This window comes from Haemaphysalis longicornis, unplaced genomic scaffold (genome assembly GCF_048455015.1).
Source record: "Haemaphysalis longicornis isolate Haplotype H1 unplaced genomic scaffold, Haemaphysalis longicornis Haplotype H1 scaffold_9, whole genome shotgun sequence".
In the NCBI taxonomy this organism is placed as follows: domain Eukaryota; kingdom Metazoa; phylum Arthropoda; class Arachnida; order Ixodida; family Ixodidae; genus Haemaphysalis; species Haemaphysalis longicornis.
In genome coordinates, this window is record NW_027526460.1 from 16637360 (window position 1) to 16657479 (window position 20120).

Below are 20120 nucleotides of genomic sequence, written 5' to 3' on the forward strand. Positions count from 1 at the left end.
TGTTACTGATAATGTTTATACGAGAAGTGCTGCAAGCGCACGTGGTGTCATGGATGAACAGAGAATGGTTATATTTATATAAACACTAAAGAACATGTTGCAGCCGTTATCATTTTCCCAACTTATGAGGTTTAATACATGAAAAAAAAAAAAAGAATATGTGTTTTTGGTTGGGGGTAACAGACTGCTAACATTTTGTTAGCCCAAGTGACAATCGAAATTTCAAAATCACAGCTTACCTGTGTAAATTCATCTAGCGTATCACATTTCAGGCAACATTTGCCTTTAACAGCTCTGACTCGCCTGTTTTGCCGCGGTGGTAAAGAAAACTAGTACTATTTACAGCAATCTTACATACGTCATCATAACTTTGATATCACATTTCCCTGAGCATGATTTTGTCAAAAGAGAAATCAAAAGATTCGGAAAGTGTTTGCAAAGCGTCGTCGTGACCATGAAGAGATTTCGCATTTAAGTGAAAAAAAAAGACATGCCATGTTTTTGGCCTTAGACAATGTTTTTACTTCACTAGGAGATAATAAATCAACTGAAATGTTTGTGGTGTGCAATAAAGACAAGGCCAGAAATGAAAATTGTTCCGGTTTATTCTATCTTTTCCAGGATATCTGTGGTTAGGTAACATTCAGTACAGGCGACTCGCCTTTTCTTCTAACAACATCTTGGTGCTCATTTGCGTATACTGCAGAGTGGTGGCGTAATCCAAATCAGAGGTACTGCAACTTTTGGTATTTACACGTAGTGACTCGCCGTCATCTCCCTCCGCTTAAAATAAAAATAAATAAAGCGTATTCAAAATAGTATTTTTCTACCGTCTTTTAACTCTCTCACTTTCTCTTTCTCTCTCTCTTTGTGGGCGGGAAGGATAATCTTTCAAACTTTAAATTAAGTGCAATGCAAGCGTGCCCTTTCATTAATAGCTGGGCGAAAATACTTTGCATAACACTCAACTCCAAGGCAATGTTTATGAATCAACTGGAATAAGCAGGAAAGCTCACTTGTCACAGGTGTGGTAGTTGAACTCTGACATGCTTGCTATTTCCGGATGAGGAAATTTGCCCTGATGCAGCTAGGCTGTGATTACAACAGGTGACAACAGGAAGAAAGAAGACAACAATTTTAAATTCTACTTGTAGTTATGTTCTACTAGAACTTCCTCTTTTGTATTCTTTCCTAAGTACAGTGGCCGTGGTGTTCGGTTTGCCTAGTAGCGGAAATAGCGAACCGGTAGTCGAAATAACAAAATCTCAGCATGGATAAATGCGATGTCACTCCGGTGCAGTTAAAAGGTATTCAAAACGCCTTGCATTTTCTCTGACGTATGGTGGAGCCGCTTCGTAAGGTTCGCTGCTCCTGAGTTGAGTAGCGTTGTCCAGGCGCCGACCATTCCTTCTGAGAGAATCGAGGAACTTCAAGTCCGTCCTTTCGGCGAAGTCTCCCCATCGTATCCCGTCGTCCCTCTGCGCCGACGCAAGCTTTACCTGCAAAATGTAAAAAAAATGAACACTCAATATCTAAAAATCGCGTTTTTCGTGCCCTAACTCTAAAGCGATGACTTCACGTGGAAAAAATTACTCGCGTATCTGCGTGCTTGGCCACCAATGACGACTAAATAAGATATCGCTTTGGCCTCCCGTGCAAGGTAATGGCCCTCCTCTCGTCGTTTTACCCTCACGTTTCCCTTTTTCTTTTTGTCTCTTCTTCTTCCATCCGCTCATTACCTACCCCTCATCCAATCTCCCTCCTCGAAATACTTCCTCTCCCTTCTTTCACTCCTTTTAACCTCCCCTCTATGTCCCTGCATCATTCGCTTAATATTCTTCCACTCCCTCAGCCACCGCGGTGGCTAAGTGATTAAGGCGTTGTGCTGCTGAGCCCAAGGTCGCGGGTTCACTCCCCACCGCGGAGGCCGCTTTTCTGATAGAGGCTAAAAGTGAAAACGCTGTCTGTTCGAGATTTCGGCACACGTTCAAGGTCCCCAGGTGGTCAAAATAAATCAGGAGCCTTCTACTACGGCGCGCCTCATCGCATGTGTAGCATCGGCGCGTTAAACCCCACATTCATCATCAACCTTCCACTCTCTCCCAATCTCCCCTAGACATTCTCCTCCCTCACTACAACTGCCCTTGTCCCTATTTCCCCCTCCTACTAATCAGGTATAATTTTATTTTTTTTTGTTTTACCTGTAGAAACCTTTGGTGCCGAAGCATTATGGATTTGAGGGGGGGGGGGGGGTTGAATTCGTTAAAGAATCAATAGTAATGAGCACAGTGCAAAGCAAGTAGTATTGCAAAAAATGAAGCCTTAAAGGGACACTGAAGTTATTTGTAAACATTGCGGGATTACTAGTGCAAATTCTGGTCCGGAGTCCATAGGCCATGTTTCGACCATTCTGAGCGCATTTACGCGAATTTATATAGTAGACAAATCAATTCGAAAATGCTGTCCTCCTCTCTGCATCCTCGCCCATTTTCTGTGGCGTTTTCGGGTGACGTCAGACGGAAATGACTTGGCTTGACTGAGCTACTGCACGGTTTGCAGACCTTCCAGCAGAGTTATTCGGCCCAGCGTTTAGCGCGCCGGCCACTGCCGCCGGCAGGTCGTCGCGATTCGTTCGCTCAGTTGAAACGAAGCCACGACACGTTTGTGAATGGAAGAATGTGCCTTTCTTTACTTTGTTAGTTTGTACACTGTATCTTGCTTCAAGTCAAGGTCTCTCCACACAAGCGCTGCACAAGCGCACATGCAACGCTTCGCTGACTGGTACGCTAGTAGGAAACTCTATGCCCATTTAAGGCGGGAGAAGAGTCACCGAAGTCAACCTAGGTACTAAGGAAATTAAATCAACTGATATTTTTGCCGTGCAGCGTAAACCTAGGGAGCACGAAGCACTTTTTTGCGCTGGGGGAAGAAGCACACAAGTCAGCAGCACGACCACACATCTGCGAACACTTTTCCGTCAAAGAAATGCAATTCCTAGACGTGAGATAGTGTGGAAATTTGGGGGACGCTTACAGCACGAGAGCTATGCAAGAAATAGTCACGTAAGCTGCTTGAAATGCTAAAATTAAATGAGTGTAAACTGGTTTTACATTATATACCTTATATTTCCAACTCTGGCTGCGCTGGCCCGTGGCCGAGTGGTCTGGAGCGCTAGGTATGGTACTTTGCAAGTCACAAGTTCGAATCCGCAAGGGTACACTGTTTTTGCTGTTTTTGCTTTTTGTAAGTTGACTTTTTCGTTTTCGGCCGATGTTTTCTATACTGAGTTTTGGCCCGTAGTTTTCACCACTCCACGAACTAGTTCACAGAACGCGCGCAGGATGACACTGACGCGCTAGCGAGTTCTCGTTGGCGTGCTGTTGCCATAAGCACCGACTGCTTGAGGGCAGCGCGCACAGGCCAGAATCAACAGACTATTGGCCTGGTGCGAACACGCTTTTTACAATACAGGCATGAGTGAGGCAAGCTCCAAATATGGGGGAAAAGCACATGGCCTTTGAGCGTCTCCCGTGACGCGGAGGGCGTTCATCCACTGCGTAGGCCTCGGCTAGTTACGTTCATCGAACTGCTCCCACAAACTCCACGATGTGTGCTTTTTTTTCTTACTTCTTTTCTCCTCGTTCTTCCGCCCTGTTATCTATAGGGAATTTTCTACCATCCCCTTCCCATTCCCCCGCCTAGTACCATGTCAGTGTAGAGATTCTGGCAAACCTCTCGGCTTTCTTCTTTAATAAAGAGCTCTCTCTCTCTCTCTCTCTCTCTCTCTCTCTCTCTCTACGGTTCCAAGCCATCCCGGGAGGCTTACCTTACGCATTTTACAGCCGATAATATGGCACAAACGCGGTACTACGATTACTGAGATATCGAGAATGTCCATCCAACGATGCCGTCTTATGTTAAGCATGTTGGTTTACCGAACCAACACCGAAACTTGTTTGAATGCTAACCTTGGACATCGTCCAATCACGGTGCATCTCCTCCCGTCGTCACAGCCTTTAGTTGGTGCGGCTGCCGCATACCGCGCATGGTAGTTTTTGTTCTTTCGCGCTTTATAAATAATTACCGACTTATCAACCGGATAAACGATGAAAAGTGTGTTAATTTGAGCCAGTCTGCGCAGTGCAAGCAAAACCGGGAGCTTGACAAATGCACTTCAGTGTCCCTTTAAGTAAAGAAATTAGACTGTTTGGCAGCGTCTACTACGGTATATTCCGCGAAAGTAGCGTATTTTCCTGCGTGTGGAGTGCTGTCTAATAACCCACTGCTCGGATGTGTTATACTCTGCTTGTACGTAAAACTTTAATAGGTTCCGGATTATGCGTACAGGATTCAGACCAGATCATCCAGACCACTACAATGCCCCTGTCCTGTTGCGCTGGTTTTTTTGTACACAGTGGGTAGCTTGGCCACGAGCGTACTGACGTGCTGACGCTCGATGCTTCTTCCGACTGCCGTCAGCAAGGGGCCTTCCCAACCAATAGATGTGACCCACACAAGCATGCGATTGCACGTACCGGGCTGTGAATTTAGTCCTATATAGGGCACGATATTTTGTTCCAAGATAGCTACAAGCCAGGAAGTTCCTGTGCGATGCAGAACGTTAATTACGAGGTTTGATTTGCCGTTCCCAGACAGTAAACAGACCTAAAAGATACCAAACCACCCGTATTTACGAAAAGAATGGTGTAATTGTTCCCAATAAACATTTTACAAAAAAAAAGAATAACGGGTTTTGCAAAACTTTTTCTACTTGAGGGGCCTGAATCCAGACCATTAGGACGAAAACCCGCTGTTCTATTCACTAGGCTACTGAGGCCGAAGGGCGAGGTTCTTTGAGCAATCGCTCAAAAAATTCAGGAAAGCTTTCACTGACGCGCAAGCCTTGAATGGCGAAGCTGTTGTAGGTGACCATTTCCGGACACAAAGTGAAGTTTTAGTATCATTATTTATTTGCGTAGTTGCGGAGCTAGCAATCGTCGTCATATGCAGCGAAAAGGTCATCGTCTTCTTTGCGGCGACTGGTGGTTGCAAAGCCATCCTCAGCATTGTGAACTTCCACCAGCTCTTTGTCATCCACTCGAGGCACAGGTGGCAGGATCTACAAGTCGTCTCTGGAAGGATCGGTACATTCGTTGCCATGTCTCCAATTATCCATAATGGCTGCTAGAGATATGCGGCGGCCGCGGTAACTTCGCCCAAACAGGGTGTTTTTTCCTGTTAGCACAAGTGTAGTAGTTTTTTTTTTACATGCATGGTAGCACTTCACGACAGCGCTGGAGTTTTTTTTTTTTTTCCTTCTTTTTTTTTGCAAGAGCCACAGCGCGAGCCGGGGTCTCGCCAGTCATTGCGACGCAAGCGCTCACAAGTGCTCGCCATTTTCTTAGTTCTCGGGGTTGTTGTTGTTTTTTAAAAAACGTTTATTAAGAAAAGAGGGGAAGGAAGTTGGGTTAAAAAGTTGAGCAGTGAGTGGTCATCCTATCCCGGTAGGCCGCGGGCTGTGGCTACAGACTTCGCCTGGAGAATCAGGGCTTCCTGTTCTTTGAGCGGACTGCAGCGCAGAGCACGCTCCCAATCCTCAGGAGAGGGGGCATTGGACGGACATGTACAAACTATGGGGCTGGTGGTGTTGGGAAAGTTTCTGTAAGGACAGTTGAATGGATAGATGTTAGGGGGGGGGGGGGCATAGTGAAGGCGATTGTGATTGTGGTACGTCTGTGTTTGTAGGCGGCCCCCTATGGGGGCGTCGGTGGTTGCGAGGGAGGGGGGGGGGCGATATTTTTTTTTTCTAACGCCACTGCGCGTACCGGAAATGATCGGCGGTCGCCGCGAGACACGCGCTCACGAGCTATCGGCATTTCCTTTGTATTTTTACCTGCAATGGCGAACGTACGGCTTGTACTACCGCTACGCTGTTAAAACAATAGGAGTGTTCGAAGTGAACCAGTATATGGCTCTGAGTACTACAGGAAATGACAGGCTTGCACTTACAAGGTGACGGAATGTCGCGTCTCGGTAATCCAAGGTGTCAAGAAATCGAGCCCGTTCTGGCTTTCCCAGTATAGGTGACGTCGTCGCACGTAGGCAACCAGACCGGGCCACACATTTCAACCGAGTAGCGGACGCAGAGGACGTCAACGCAGCTGGCAGTGATTAGTCCGGAAACAAACCGATTAGCGGAACCACCGCACGCTCTCGGACTTTAGATTTGTTCCCTTCTAACGTCTCATCACCGTCACAACCATCACCGTCACCACAAGATCGTTACGCCAGACATCCAGCACCTCGTATGGTCTTGTTACAGCCTTGATTGCCTTCACGTCAAACACTTCCTCGTAATGGCCGTAATACATTCAATCAGTTTATTCATATTAGGGGTGGGTCCAGCTACGCGACAGGCACAACGATACCCCCACTTTCCTCTGGTGCTTCCTCTCAAAAGCTTCTATAAAGAGGCACCACTAATTCATCCCCCTCCTTCACGTGCCGTTTTTCGGCTTCGTGTCGTTTCTTCTTCAGTAGAGCTGCTTCGTCCCTTTGGATCCTCACGTTAGTAATGGGACGGAAGAGAAGAATCCTGAAGCCGTTACTCAACTGAAGTGGAGACGTACGCATAGCCACACGAGCCCCAAATGACACTTGGGGCAGGTCACTTCCACAAGTCGTTCATAATGTTATTTCAACTTTTTTTCATTTCATTTCATTTATTATACCCTTAAAGGCCCGAAGGCATTACATAAGGGGAGGGTCGTGAAACATTGTTTACAGAAATACAAATGAACCAAGATATTGGAAAAAACACAAAAACACGCAAAAACACAAAAGTTCTAAAGCACCAGAGTTCAAAACATTGGCTAAGTTAGGAACATCGCAAAATAAGTGTGACATAATTTTACAGAGTTAACAATAGGCAGTAGAAGCAAACACTGATTAAGTTCAACAATACATATTATACAAAATATGTGTTACAGCAGTGGAACTGGAAGGTTATTCTTGGGTGATAATATTTTCTTCTAGTTTATCTCTAAAACGTTTATTATCAGTGAATGTGACGATGTCGTCGGGCAACGTGTTCCATAGTGATACAGCGTTGGGAAAAAAGGATGAACTAAATGCTGATGTACTGCCGGTAATGGGGGCTATTGGACGACTGTGATTTAAACGGGAGGAAATTCTGAAAGGTGGCCTCAGTAAAGAGTGCCTAGATTGTGGCCAGTGAAAGAATTTGTGGATGAGGCATAAGCGGGCGATGACGCGGCGTGAATGAAGAGTTGGGAGGGAGAGGGATAGCTTGAGCGCGGTGACACTGATATGGGTGGAATACTTCGAGGAGATAAAGCGAGCGGCACGGTTTTGAATTGCTTCAATCTGAAGGGTTAAATATGTTTGTGATGGATGCCAGATGGCTGAGGCGTATTCCAATTTCGGTCGTATGAAGGTTAGGTAAGCTAGTTTTTTAATTTCAGGAGAAGCAAGTTTTAGATTGCGCCGAAGGTACCCGAGCGTGCGAGAGGCTTCGGAGCAAATGGTATCGATATGCGTTGCTCAACTTAGCGATGAGGTCAAGTGCACGCCGAGGTATTTGTAAGAAGGGACTGAGCTGATTGGAACAGAGTTGATATGATAGGTGTGTTGAGATGTGACATGTTTCCGTGTGAATGACAGTGATTTGCACTTTGTTAAGTTTAATGGCATGTGCCATTTGTTGCACCAGAGAGAGATATAGTCTAAATCAGTTTGCAGGGCATTATGATCGTTAGTGGCGGCAATAGTTGAGTACAAAACGCAATCGTCTGCAAAAAGTCGGAGTTTCGATGTGATGTTTAAGGGCAAATCATTTATATAAATTAAGAAAAGTAGAGGCGATAGACTCGCCCCCTGCGGAACGCCGGATGTTACGTTGGTTAGGTCGGACTCATGATGATTAGCAGAGGTAAATTGTGTGCGTCCTTTCAGAAAGTGTTCGATCCATGAGAGTAAGTTACAAGGGATGTTTAAGGCAGATAGTTTTGCGAGTAAATGATTATGGCTAACACGGTCGAAGGCTTTTGAGAAGTCTAAAAAGACAGCGTCTACTTGAAGGTTATTGTCCATTTGTTGTAGTAAGTCGTGGGTGAATTCTGCAAGCTGTGTTTCACATGAGTAGTGTTTGCGAAAGCCGTGCTGGTGCGGGTAAAAATAATTAACAGATTCGAGGTGAGCCATTAGATTAGAAGTTATGATATGCTCAAGCAGCTTGGAAGGAATACTCGTTAGGGAAATGGGGCGGTAGTTGGTTGGTAGTGATCGGTTGCCAGCTTTGAAGATAGGCACAATCTGGGCAATCTTCCAGTCGTCTGGTACGACGCCTGATTGCAATGACTGGGTAAATAATAAACAGAGGATTAAGCTAGAGAAGTATTCGGTGTTTTTTAACAGTTTGCTGTTAATCTTGTCCCAGCCTGCCGACGATGACAGCTTCAGGTTACGAATTAAGGTGGTTATTCCCTCAGGGCTGATCAGTATATCAGGGAAGCTGTCACTTGAAGGTGGTTCTAGTTGTGGGATGGTATCAGAGCTAGCGGTAAACACGGAGGTAAAATAATTGTTCAGGACGGTTGCACATTGATTGCTGTGTATGGGTTCACCATCGGCACTTGTTAGTTGAAGTTGTTCGAATCTAGACTTGGGTGATAGAATGCGCCAAAATTTGTTAGGATTTGTTTTAAGAATTGACAGTAGATCAGAAGAAAAAAATTTATGTTTAGCTTCGGTAAGTGCTGTAATGTACTGTTTGGCACACGTGTGGTATTTATCCCATGTGGCCGGGTTGTTTTTTTGATTCGCTAGTCTGTAGAGGCGTTTTTTCCGGTTTAGAATGGATTTCAGAAGCCTACTGAACCACTGATTGTTCGAGTCGCTGGTTACGGTTAGAGTTGGGATGAATTTTTTCTGTACTTCAAGAAGTTTGTTTTTGTACAACTCCCAATTAGCGTTCACGGAGCGGGCTAAATATGAGTCATAAAAGTCGCCGTAAAAACGGGCAAGTTCATCGTTAATGGCATTATAGTTCCCTTTTTTATAATCCGTTATTACTTTTTTTGTTGGGAGTTTCTTTCCTAATGGTAGAGCTATGTTAATATGGAGTAAAGCGTGGTCACTCAAACCGGGGAATGACGTCACGCTTGTAACGTCGTCGGGGCGCGTTGTCAACAGCAAATCTAGCGTATTATTACCTCTAGTCGGACAGGTTATTACTTGTTGAAGGTTGAAATCGAGTGCCAGCTTGACAAAATGGTTAGCTTCGTTCGATGGGGATCTGATAGGAGTGGAGAGCTGGGGCCAATTAATGAGAGGGAAATTAAAGTCTCCAAAAAGGAAGATAGGAGCATCGGGATACGTCTTAGAGATAGCGGTTAGGGAGTGGCTGAGTAGGTCGCAAAAAGTCGGTTCACAGTCAGGTGGTCTGTAGGATACCCCGATAATGGATTTTACTCCGTGGGAATGAATTTGTACCCAGGTTAGTTCGATTGTGTCGTCGTGACATATAAGGGATGAGTCTATGGTGTTTTTTACAGCGGTCAGAATCCCTCCTCCTCTACGACCGATTCGGTCTCGGCGATACAGAGTGAAGTTTGGATTAAGCGGAAAGATTTCGAGGTCAAGAATGTCATCATGCAGCCACGTTTCGGTTAGGATGACTATGTCTGCATTTGTGTCACATATGAAACTGTCTAGATGGTCGCGCTTTGGTATTAGACTGCGTATATTAGTGAATGCAATGCTAAATTTCAGGTAGGACAAATGCCGAGGGGTGGCGTTAGGGTTGACGCGGGGAGAATCAAGTCATTTACTGTTTTCGATAGGTTGAGTGGTTGAATCGTTGATTTCTGCTACATTATCAAGTGGTCTCGTACATTCTAGGACGGAGTCGGAGGCGGCATCGTAATAATAGCATTTTTTGCCAACATGCAGTTTGTCAAGACGAAGTTTAAATGCACATTGCGCAGGCCTGATAAATTTGAGAAGCTTTGAACGAGCAAGACGCGTGGGAGAGGCGAAGTCCTCTCTTATCGCAAAGTTTGTGTTTTTCAGTTTGGGGCCGCAAGACAGAATTTCCTCTTTGGTCTTAAAGTTCATAAATTTAACTATTATGGGCCGCTTTTTTTCAGGGGAAGGTGTTCCGATGCGATGTGCTCTCTCGATACTGTTTGGAAATATTTCAAAAGACAGTTTTTCTTTGCAGAACGCCAAAACTTTATCTTCCGCGTCTTTCCACGTTTCCTTGTCGTTATCGTCGATTCCAAGGAAGAGCAAATTGTTTCTGCGCAATCGGTTGCTCACATCTACACTTGCAACCTTGAGAGCTGCGATGTCTTGTTTTAGAATGCCTGATTCCACAGTGATGGGTGCGGCGTCAGGATGTTCGTGAAAGGCCTCTAGCTTAGACACCCTGTTAGATAGAGTTTGAATTAAACCTTCCTGCGTTTCATGGGCTTCTTTTAGTTTTTGGAATTCTTCGCGGAAGGCAGTCTGTTGGTCCTGAAGCTCTTTGATTGTGTTTAAAATAGCTGCGATTTCCTTAGTGGGGCCGGGGTTAAGCTCTACGTCTCCACTGAGTAGCAACAGTAGCTGGCTCAGTAGGCTTTGCATGAGCATGCGAGAACAGGCACAATCGATACACGGGAAGTACAGGGCGATGGGGCACGACACCGCAATAACACAGCGATTACTAGAGCGATATTCTTTAGCATGGTTGAGGTAACTAACCTGGAACGTTAGAAGGGTGAACATGGTGCGACTGACGATGTCGTGCCCCGAGTTGGAAATGATGTCGCACAGGTTATATGCGCAGCGCTCGGGCCTCGTGACCTGTGACGTTGTTGACGACGGCGGTTGCCAGGCGAAGGTACCAGTGCGAGCCAGATTTGGGGGTTCTGGCTGCTCCGCTTCGACGAGGTAAGGGCTTTCGAAGTCGCAGGGTCCAGTCAGCGGCTGTAGATCCAGGAATGGGCCAGTGCTGACGGGGAGCCAGCATGCCAGCACCTGGAACGTTAGAAGGGTGAACATGGTGCGACTGACGATGTCGTGCCCCGAGTTGGAAATGATGTCGCACAGGTTATATGCGCAGCGCTCGGGCCTCGTGACCTGTGACGTTGTTGACGACGGCGGTTGCCAGGCGAAGGTACCAGTGCGAGCCAGATTTGGGGGTTCTGGCTGCTCCGCTTCGACGAGGTAAGGGCTTTCGAAGTCGCAGGGTCCAGTCAGCGGCTGTAGATCCAGGGATGGGCCAGTGCTGACGGGGAGCCAGCATGCCAGCACCTGGAACGTTAGAAGAGTGAACATGGTGCGACTGACGATGTCGTGCCCCCAACTTTCGTCAGTATTTCAGTAAAACACAGTGAAAAAACACCCAATTTTACATCCTGTGTTTCCCCCAAGGAAATAGCAGGTTTTGGGATGATGAGCGAGAGAGAAATGAAAAGACATGCCGGGGGTAGTAGTACTAGTACGAAACTTTATTAAGCCATGAAGTACCTGTGAATAAGAACCATAGAAGTAGAATTAAAGTCGGGAAATAGGTAGGAATTAGAAAGTAGAAACATAGAAGTAGGGCGGGATTCCAAGGGATGACCGGGTGACCGATGCCCTAGATGTCAGTAGTTGCTGGACGTCCAGGTGGTCGCTGGTAATCAGGTTCTCCCACAGCTCAGGGGAATGGGGGAATGAAACGGTGGGAGCTCGAGGATATGCGCACACGCTAACAAAATGTAAGTTCGTGGACTTGGCTTGGAGGAGAAAGTGCACCACACACTAACAAAATGTGGGTTAGTGTGCCTGGAGTAGAGGAGGAAGTGCATTATGCAAGAAAGTTAGTGGGAAACGTGTGGTGTATGCAATTGGATGGACGGAGGTATTTGTTTGGATGCGACAGAGAGTCGTTTCTTATGATTTGGAGAGCTTGGAGAGAAGTTGAGGGAAATCTTGTTTGTCGAGTCGATAGTAATGTGCAATTTCCTGAAATGTGACCAATGGTGTGGACTCCACTTGTTCTTGTGGGTCCTGGGAGCTCTCGCATCAGCAAGCCTGCGGGAGGCGAACTAGGCGTATGGTCTGGTTAGCTGTTCTACAGTAAGGAGTAGGATCTGGGGGGTAAAGGAGAGAGCAGGAGAAGAAAAGTGTATTGGAGCTGAAGTAGCTGATGGAAAGACAGAGATAATTCTCTTTATTGAGAAAGCAGAGAGGTTCGCCAGTGTTTACATTCCCCCACAAACCTCTCTGCCGAGGATTGGGAATGGAGGTAGAAAAAGCCGCAGAGGAGCTGGGCAGAAAAAAAAAAACTGGTTTGAACTTAACGTGCGATGTCGGATAAGAAGTTTTTGTTTTCTCATCTCGGTTTACACGATTTCCAATTTCGAAATTCGGGTGACAGCATGGATATGGAAATGCGGGCATAAAAGAACGGAAAGAAAGATAACTCGATGGGTAGACGAGATATACGAAAATATGTGGCAAAGAACAGATGGGGACAGGGAGATATAAGAGGTCAGCAGTCGGTAGTGTATAGATTAGCTCCTGCAGTAAATAGAAGGTAACTCATGATGATGACGGTGATGATGATGATGATGATGATGATAATGGTGGCGGTGGTGGTGGTGGTGGAGCACTTCTCCACGAGAGCTCAGGACTGGTGTTCCGAGCTCTAATATGGTGACAGTGAGAATTCCAATTTGTAATGAGTTGCCCTATTTTATGTATATGTTGTAACTTTGTGCTGTAAATAATGGAGACTTTTAGAATATCGCACGCAGCCGTGCGCGAAGAGTTAGCGAACGCTATTTTTTTGCGTCGTTCGCACTGCGCGGGCGGCGTACGCTAAGCCGGTTCTGCGCTTAGTGGACGGAAGACGAGCGGGCGCTATTTCAGCAAAATAGCGCGCGTACGCGAGGCGGCTTGCGTATCTCCTTGTTTCCAACATGACGGCAAGTAGCACGGCAACCATTCACGGTTCCGCTCTTCTGTGGACAGAAATTTGTTTCCGATGGACCAAGTTATTTGCTCCTGCGCTTTTAATTAGTATTTAGCTTTGTACGTCCCCTCGCGCAGCGTTGTATTGTGGGGACATCGCTGAGAGTCCGAACGGAGCGTTGTAGCCAGGCCAACGACTGAAGCTCTGTGTGTGTGCGTGCGTGTGTGTGTGTGCGCGCGCGCGTGTTTGTGTGTTGTGTGTGTGTGTGTGTGTGTGTGTGTGTGTGTGTGTGTGTGTGTGTGTGTGTGTGTGTGTGTGTGTGTGTGTGTGTGTGTGTGTTGTGTTGCGTTGCGTTGCGTTACGTTACGTTACGTTGCGTTGCGTTGCGTTGCGTTGCATTGCGTTGCATTGTGTTGTGTTGTTGTGTTTGTTGTGTCGTGTTGTGGACGCGTCGCTTCGGGATGAAATGTGACGTTGTGATTCTGCAGGTTGGCAGCGCTTACCATGTTCGGGATTATCTCTCTCGGGCGACGTATGACTCAACCTCGCATCGGGAATGTACAGTGTGCGTGGATGAAAGCCTTCTCGGCTTGCGCGGCAGAGTTAAGTGACTTGCTTATCGTCCCCAAACCGCCAAAGGCGAGTGCCGAATTTACGACAGGCAGGAGGAAGCAAACGATCGCCTGTTAATCTCGGTTCAGAATTGTAAGGCATGTCGTGACCTTGTCTTCGTTTCGAAACACATCTGTGGATTGCTTTGAAGTTGAATAAAATGTATGCGTCAAACCCATACGTTTGGTTCAGGGCGTTCTGTGCGATTTACAAAAGAAGTGCCACGAGGCCTTAACGCTTATTTATAGAGCGGACTCAGGTAAGAGAATATTTATACCATGTTGTGGACGTTTTGCATTCAATACTAACAAAAAAGCGTCTGTGTGCACTTAGTCCAGGCATAGTCGTAAATAGTCCAGGCAATCAGCTGGCAGATCAGCCGGCGAGTCAATTCGCAATCCATTGGAGAGATGGCGCCGTAACCATTAGCGTGTCGCTACGCAAAACCGATGAGGCGCTCTCCTAAAACTCACCTCGTGGTGTTGACGTAGGGTGACGCAACAATTTTGCGTTTCACGTAGGCAAAGGCAACACACGCTGTACTAAAACAACCTAATTTATGCTCATAAAACCTCTCAAGGTTTAACGTTCGTTCGCAAGCCTTCGTCTCTTTATGGATCTGAGCCATCAGCAACCGAACCACTCGACTCCTCGACGCCCGCGTTTGGTGGTACAATGGATCATCGGCCGCACATACAAACATCTGGTCGGAACTCTTGCTAGCTGCGGTTCCAGCGGGTCAACCTTGAGGGAGGAGGACAAAGAAAACTACTGTCACATAACTATATTTACCGAACAGTCCATCAAAATCGCTCGTATTCCGGATGACTTTTGATGCACGAGGTGCATAAAAGGCAGCATATATTTTACAGTGGTTATATAGAAGTGGTTATAGCCGTTCCACTCAGATAACTGTTTAATTAAAGGGGCACTGACACAAAAATTTAGCATCTTGTTTTTTTCGTTGCGATAAGTAGCTAGTGACCTACTTATAACCTGTAGAAACCTCATTTGCTTCAGCGTGCGACGGTTGTTTAATTAGAGGAATTTTAAATGCTGCCAGTCGCAGTTTCGGTTTCAGCGAGTGCCGCGAAACGATGGATTTTGTGGATTTTGTGTGAACAAAGCTGACCACGTGACCGTCGGAGGGATATCACAGAGCAGAGCCACCGTAGCACTGTTGAATCCGCATCGACGGCAGTTTCTGCGAATGCCCCCACGTACTGATCTCGTGAGGCGCTTAATTAAAAAGCGACCGTGGATGTGACGCAGGCGCTGCGAGTGCAAATGCTACCGCGGCTAAAGAACGACGCGCGACGCTCGAGACGGTGGGTGGCAAGACGCGCGCTGGGAGCAGCCGGCCGGTCTGCCTACAGGTCCGCCTACAGATGTGTTCGGCTCAGCACTGCGGCGGATATTCGAGTGCCGCTCTCGTAAGCGGTGCAGATGACAATTTTTAATGCAACCCGCCATCGCATCATTAACTCCTTTCTCATGTAAGCCACTATGGTCGGGACTTGGGGACAATTTCGTGCAGCGGTAACAAGCTATCACTCGAGCTACCTGAGCCGGCCTGGGCCACTTCGCGGCCGTGGCCGCCGCCTGCACAGCGACCGTGCGGCTAGCTCAGTGAGCTTTTCGTGCCTCCGGCGCGTTTTCGCATCCAATGGTAATAAACAGTAATAGAAACAGAGTGCCTGGAATCGCTGTAGAACTTTGGTAGCGGCCAGCTGCCCCATGAGCTGACGAAATCACGGCGCCTCCGCCGCCAACGATCGGGTCGTTCGTTCTCGAGAGCAGAAGCTCCGCCCTCCGGCCCTCCGGCCCTCCGATTGGAGCGGCGAGCCGGGCGAGCCCGCGTAAAACGCCGGTAGTGCGGAAGCGGCAAACACAAACTCGTGACGTGTTTGGATGTTGTTTATTTACAATTGCGCGTGGTCCTCTGCTGGCTGCTCGGTTGCGTTTCGCACACTTCAAAATTGATTTTAAATATGTTCTAGGCTGTATTTGCCGCTGATATTTTGCAGATGATGTATATGTGTTCCCACCAATCTATCTCCGACGTTATCTCGCCTTCAAAATTTTGTGTCAGTGCCCCTTTAAGCTTCTGCAGGATTTGATCGCGTGCTTTCTAAGTGTCCACGTTATGCACGCGTGTTAGGCTGCTCGTGGCAAAATGTGAAGTCTTTTCCACCCGGATAAAGCGCTTAAAATAAGACTCCCAGGTGAATTTTGTACCACCTTGAACTTGGTCGCCTGTTCGCATTTTATCTGCCGTGGAGACATTTTTTACACAGTTATTTTAATCATCGTTGCTCAACTACCAGTTCCATGGTTGTACAGCAAGAATTGATTTAACACGAAGATGGACGTTTAGTGAAAACACAGGATACGCCTGTCATCTTTTACAAAAACGTCACGCAGCCGATAACTCTGTAGGTGCTACCACCCGTCACGCAGCAAATATCGCCGGCTTGATCTCAAAAAAACAGTAAAATAATGACTATAAACAAACCAACTAGTGTATAAGTGACAGAAAATTGATGCTGTGATGTACCGTCGGGATTCAGCAGTGATAAATGGTATTAAGTACCAATTACCTCGATGGCTGCCCGAGAAGTTGGCTTACAGCTAAATTGATGAATTCTTTACCGAGAAGGCAAAAAAAAAATGACGAAATACATCATGAGGTGCGAAAAACAAGCGTGTCATAAGAGACATTTTAAACAAGTTTGTTTTGTCGAGAAATAGAAACACAAAGAAGAAATCAGAGGAGCTGACCTTCAGAGTTCGATTGCCGACGTAGAAAAACGCCACATATGTTTACGGTAATTACAAGCCCCAGAAGCCTCGATACCAAAGGCAAAATATCACGATGGATCTGATACAATTATAAGATGGCGAGAGCGTTCATTCCTGCACCTGCATAAGCGCCATGTGTGTCTGCATAAATGCTGTATGGGCTGTGTCTTTAGAATTTAGGGAGAAAATGTAATCAACACAATAATAAGAGACTTCAACAGGGCAGAAATTTGCTGGTGGGTACATTTTCATAGGCAGCAGAAACAGCGCAATGGACGGGACAAGGGCGACAACAGGATGGTGTGCTGACTAACAACCGAAAGCAATATTTCCGTGAACGGCTCGTGAACGCATGAAAAAGGGGGTGACACGAATACACAAACGGCTAACAAACATTACGAGACGAGGGATCCCGATAGATATCGTATTTCTTTTGATAGTGGCACCAATGACGGAGCGCTCACACCAGAAATAAGATATCTATCGCACTCCCTCGGCTCGTAATGTTTGTTAGCCTTTTGTTTATTTGTGTCACCCCTTTTTGACGCCTTTATAAGCCTTTCACGGAAATAAATCACTTGGTTGTTAGTCAGCGCACCGTCCTGTTGTCGTCCTTGTCCCGCCGATTGCGCTGTTTCTGTGGTCTTTCTAAGAAGAGGCCCCCGCGAGAGTTTTTCAGGAAATGTGACGCCTATGGTTAATAAATCACGGAGATACACTTGTCGTTGCAGGTCGTTTTTCGTGTGCTGATATGACTAGTTCGAGTTTATTTTCATGAAATAGGATGGCCACCCATTGCTCCAATTTTTAACCCAACCCCCATCCCCTTTTTTCTCAATACAGGTTTTCAACAACGAGAACAACAAAAAATCAACTTCCGTAAAGGTATTATTGTACGAAGGAAATAATGGCTCATTCCTAAATAAAGGATTCCCGCGGCCGCTTAGGTATGCTACGTTATTTATACGAATTTATTAAAAAAGTTAATGAATTATTAAACCGGGCCCATCTGTATCAGGAGCCACAGATGTTTTTGAGGGTGAACGTGTTGAGGGTCTGGAATTTAATGCGTTTTTCAAAGATGCTACAAATACCGGTTTGACTTCTGACATTAATTACAATACTATACGATGAAACAACAATAGCATATTTTTGGAACCAACTGATGACATGGAGGTATTCAACATTTTTTCTTCCTTTAAGAACAGCAGGTCTTGCGACATAGATGGAATTCAGATCGCACCAGTAAAGTTTGTACTCACTCTAACCGTTCCTGCATTAACGCATATTTATAACCTTGCCCTATCAACTGGAACTTTACCAAGGCATTTGTAGAAATCTAAGGTAATTGTATTTTTACAGGTGGAGATAAAAATAGCTTCTCGAGTTATAGACCGATTTCTATATTACCGCGGTTTTTCAAAAGGCTTGGAGAAAATTATTGAAAATAGGCTAGTGAAATTTTGCAACAGCTTCCAGTTGTTATCCTCATCCCAACATGGTTTTATCCGAGGTAAATCTACTGAATCAGCTCTATTGTCTCTGAAAGAAATTATTTTTAGCGCTTTTGAAAATAATGAATTATGTATGGGCATCTTTATAGATTTTTCGAAGGCTTTCGATCATCTTAACCATAACACATTACTTAAAAAATTCGAACTCTATGGCATACGAGGCAGTCCACTTGAACTCCTTAAATCTTACCTAGGTCATCGTCTACAATGCGTTAAAATAGGGCAACATACATTCTCCTTTCAAACTATCAGTGCTGGTGTGCCACAGGGTAGTATTGTAGGGCCACGTCTTTTTATTTTATATATAAATCACCTTGTTTTGACTGATAGCAAGCCGACGTTTGTAATTAATGCAGACGATGCAAGTTTGTTTTTCACAGGTAGATCCACCGAATCTTTGGTTCCTCTTAGAAAAAATGTTCTCGCTAAAGTTAAGGTTTGGAGTGAAGCAAACTCATTACTTATAAACACAAAAAAGACGAAAGCCATTTTGTTCAGTACAAAACAATTTTCCACTCTATCCGATATGTGTATATACATAGGTAATTCACAGGTACAGTTTGTAGATACCGTCAAGATCTTGGGAGTATTTTTTAATAAGACCATGAGTTGGGATGCCGAGATTCAGTTCATACTGGGGAATTTGGCAAAGTGCACCGGAATTCTCGTGATATTTCGGTATTTTCTGCCAGCGCATATAAAATTAGTAATTTATGATGCACTTTTCGTATCGCACCTAAATTGCTGTTTCTTGGTTTGGGGTACCACCACAAAAACAAATATTAATAAAATATACATGCTTCAGAAGAAAGCCTTCCGCTATATTGCAAACGTACACTTGTGGTAAGGTGAACGGAAAGCGTGTGTGGCCAACCCCTAGGACGGTCAGATGGCTGGATCAGGCTGTCTGAATCTGAAGAGGAGGAGGACGAGGAAAAAAGAGGGGACGGGCTAACCGAAGCTGCTCGATTAGTGGTTCGGGCCTGGTTCTTGGACCTCCAGGCCGGCAAACAGACCCGGCGTACCTCTCGTCCTTGTGCCTGAGGAGCGCTCAAACAGCCCTGGTGCCCGCTTGCCTCGCGGCGTAGGCCCGAGGAACTCCGCCCCCTCAGCAGACTCGGCCAGTCACCGACGCTGACATCCACGCCTGGACTGGGGTTGGTGAGACGTCGTGAGGACATTCTCAGAAGGCTTGTGTTTTGCGTAACTACCCGTCTGTGTGTGCTAAGTCCTGGGAACGATTCGCTAGTCCTTCGTTTTGTGGTCTTGTTTTCGTGCCGGAAATACAAGTGCTGACAACGTGCAACGGAGCGAGTCGTAGGTCTGGTGCGAGATACTAGCTGGACTCCTGATCATTACAACACTACCTTGCTCACACAGAAGAACTGTTTACTCGTTTCCACATATCACCGATTAATACTATGTACGAATATCATTTAGCCTTAAAATATAAGCGATGTATCCGACACAACCAACTTAGTTTTCTTGAAATACCCTGTCTCAGACAAAATCTCTCAGAATATTCGTTTCGCAAAAAAGAAATTTGGCACATTCCTTTCTCTCGTACAATGTACGGACACCAAATGCTCCGAAACACCCTGCCCTCTGTTTTGAATAAATTATTGTCAAAGGGTGTAATTCCCGAAACATGTCCGCCTGTTGCCCTTAGAAGTGCATTATCTATGTAATATTTTCATTTGTAATGTTGTGTTCACATATTTTCCTTTCTCTCTCGTTCAGCATACCTGCATTCAGCCTTTTCCCTGTTTGTTGCCGAGTAGCAATCCGGGCTCTAAGCCTGGATAACCTCTCGGCCTTTCCTTTCGCTTTTCTCCTCCTCCTTCCCTGTTTGTTTTATGCTGTGGTGTTTCTGCTTTGGTTTTATGTTTTTTTGTTTTTTATGATGCTTTTGTATGCTTTGTTCGTAAGCTCATCTGATATTGTGTTTTTCTTGCAATATTAGAGATAATAATGTCATATACGCTCTGTGTGATTTCGCTGTATGCCTTGTACATGGGGGGTTCGGGCGTCCCTCAAGTGATTTGTTTCGCTTTTTGCCTGGGCCTACCCGCATCGTTCTTTTTCGCGATGTAAATAAAACTCACTTTGACTTTGATTTAATTTCGAAAGCCCCATGACTTTCCCTGGCGAAAGGCTTATTAACTGCCATGTCGCTTGTGTGTCATGCTAGTTCTCTGAAGCTCCCACAATAGAGATTTGTAGCT

At 45.8% G+C, this 20120-nt stretch overlaps 1 protein-coding gene across 1 annotated transcript in view; it reads right to left on the bottom strand.

Annotated features, from left to right (window-relative positions):
- Positions 1–587: 587 nt before the first annotated feature.
- Positions 588–20120, bottom strand: part of LOC144151696 (beta-1,4-mannosyl-glycoprotein 4-beta-N-acetylglucosaminyltransferase-like) — a 33033-nt gene continuing 13500 nt past the window's right edge. The window contains exon 2 of the mRNA XM_077682817.1: positions 588–1499. Within this exon, the coding sequence (XP_077538943.1) occupies positions 1287–1499 (213 nt within the window). The 3' untranslated portion in view covers positions 588–1286. The remainder of the gene's footprint in view (positions 1500–20120) is intronic.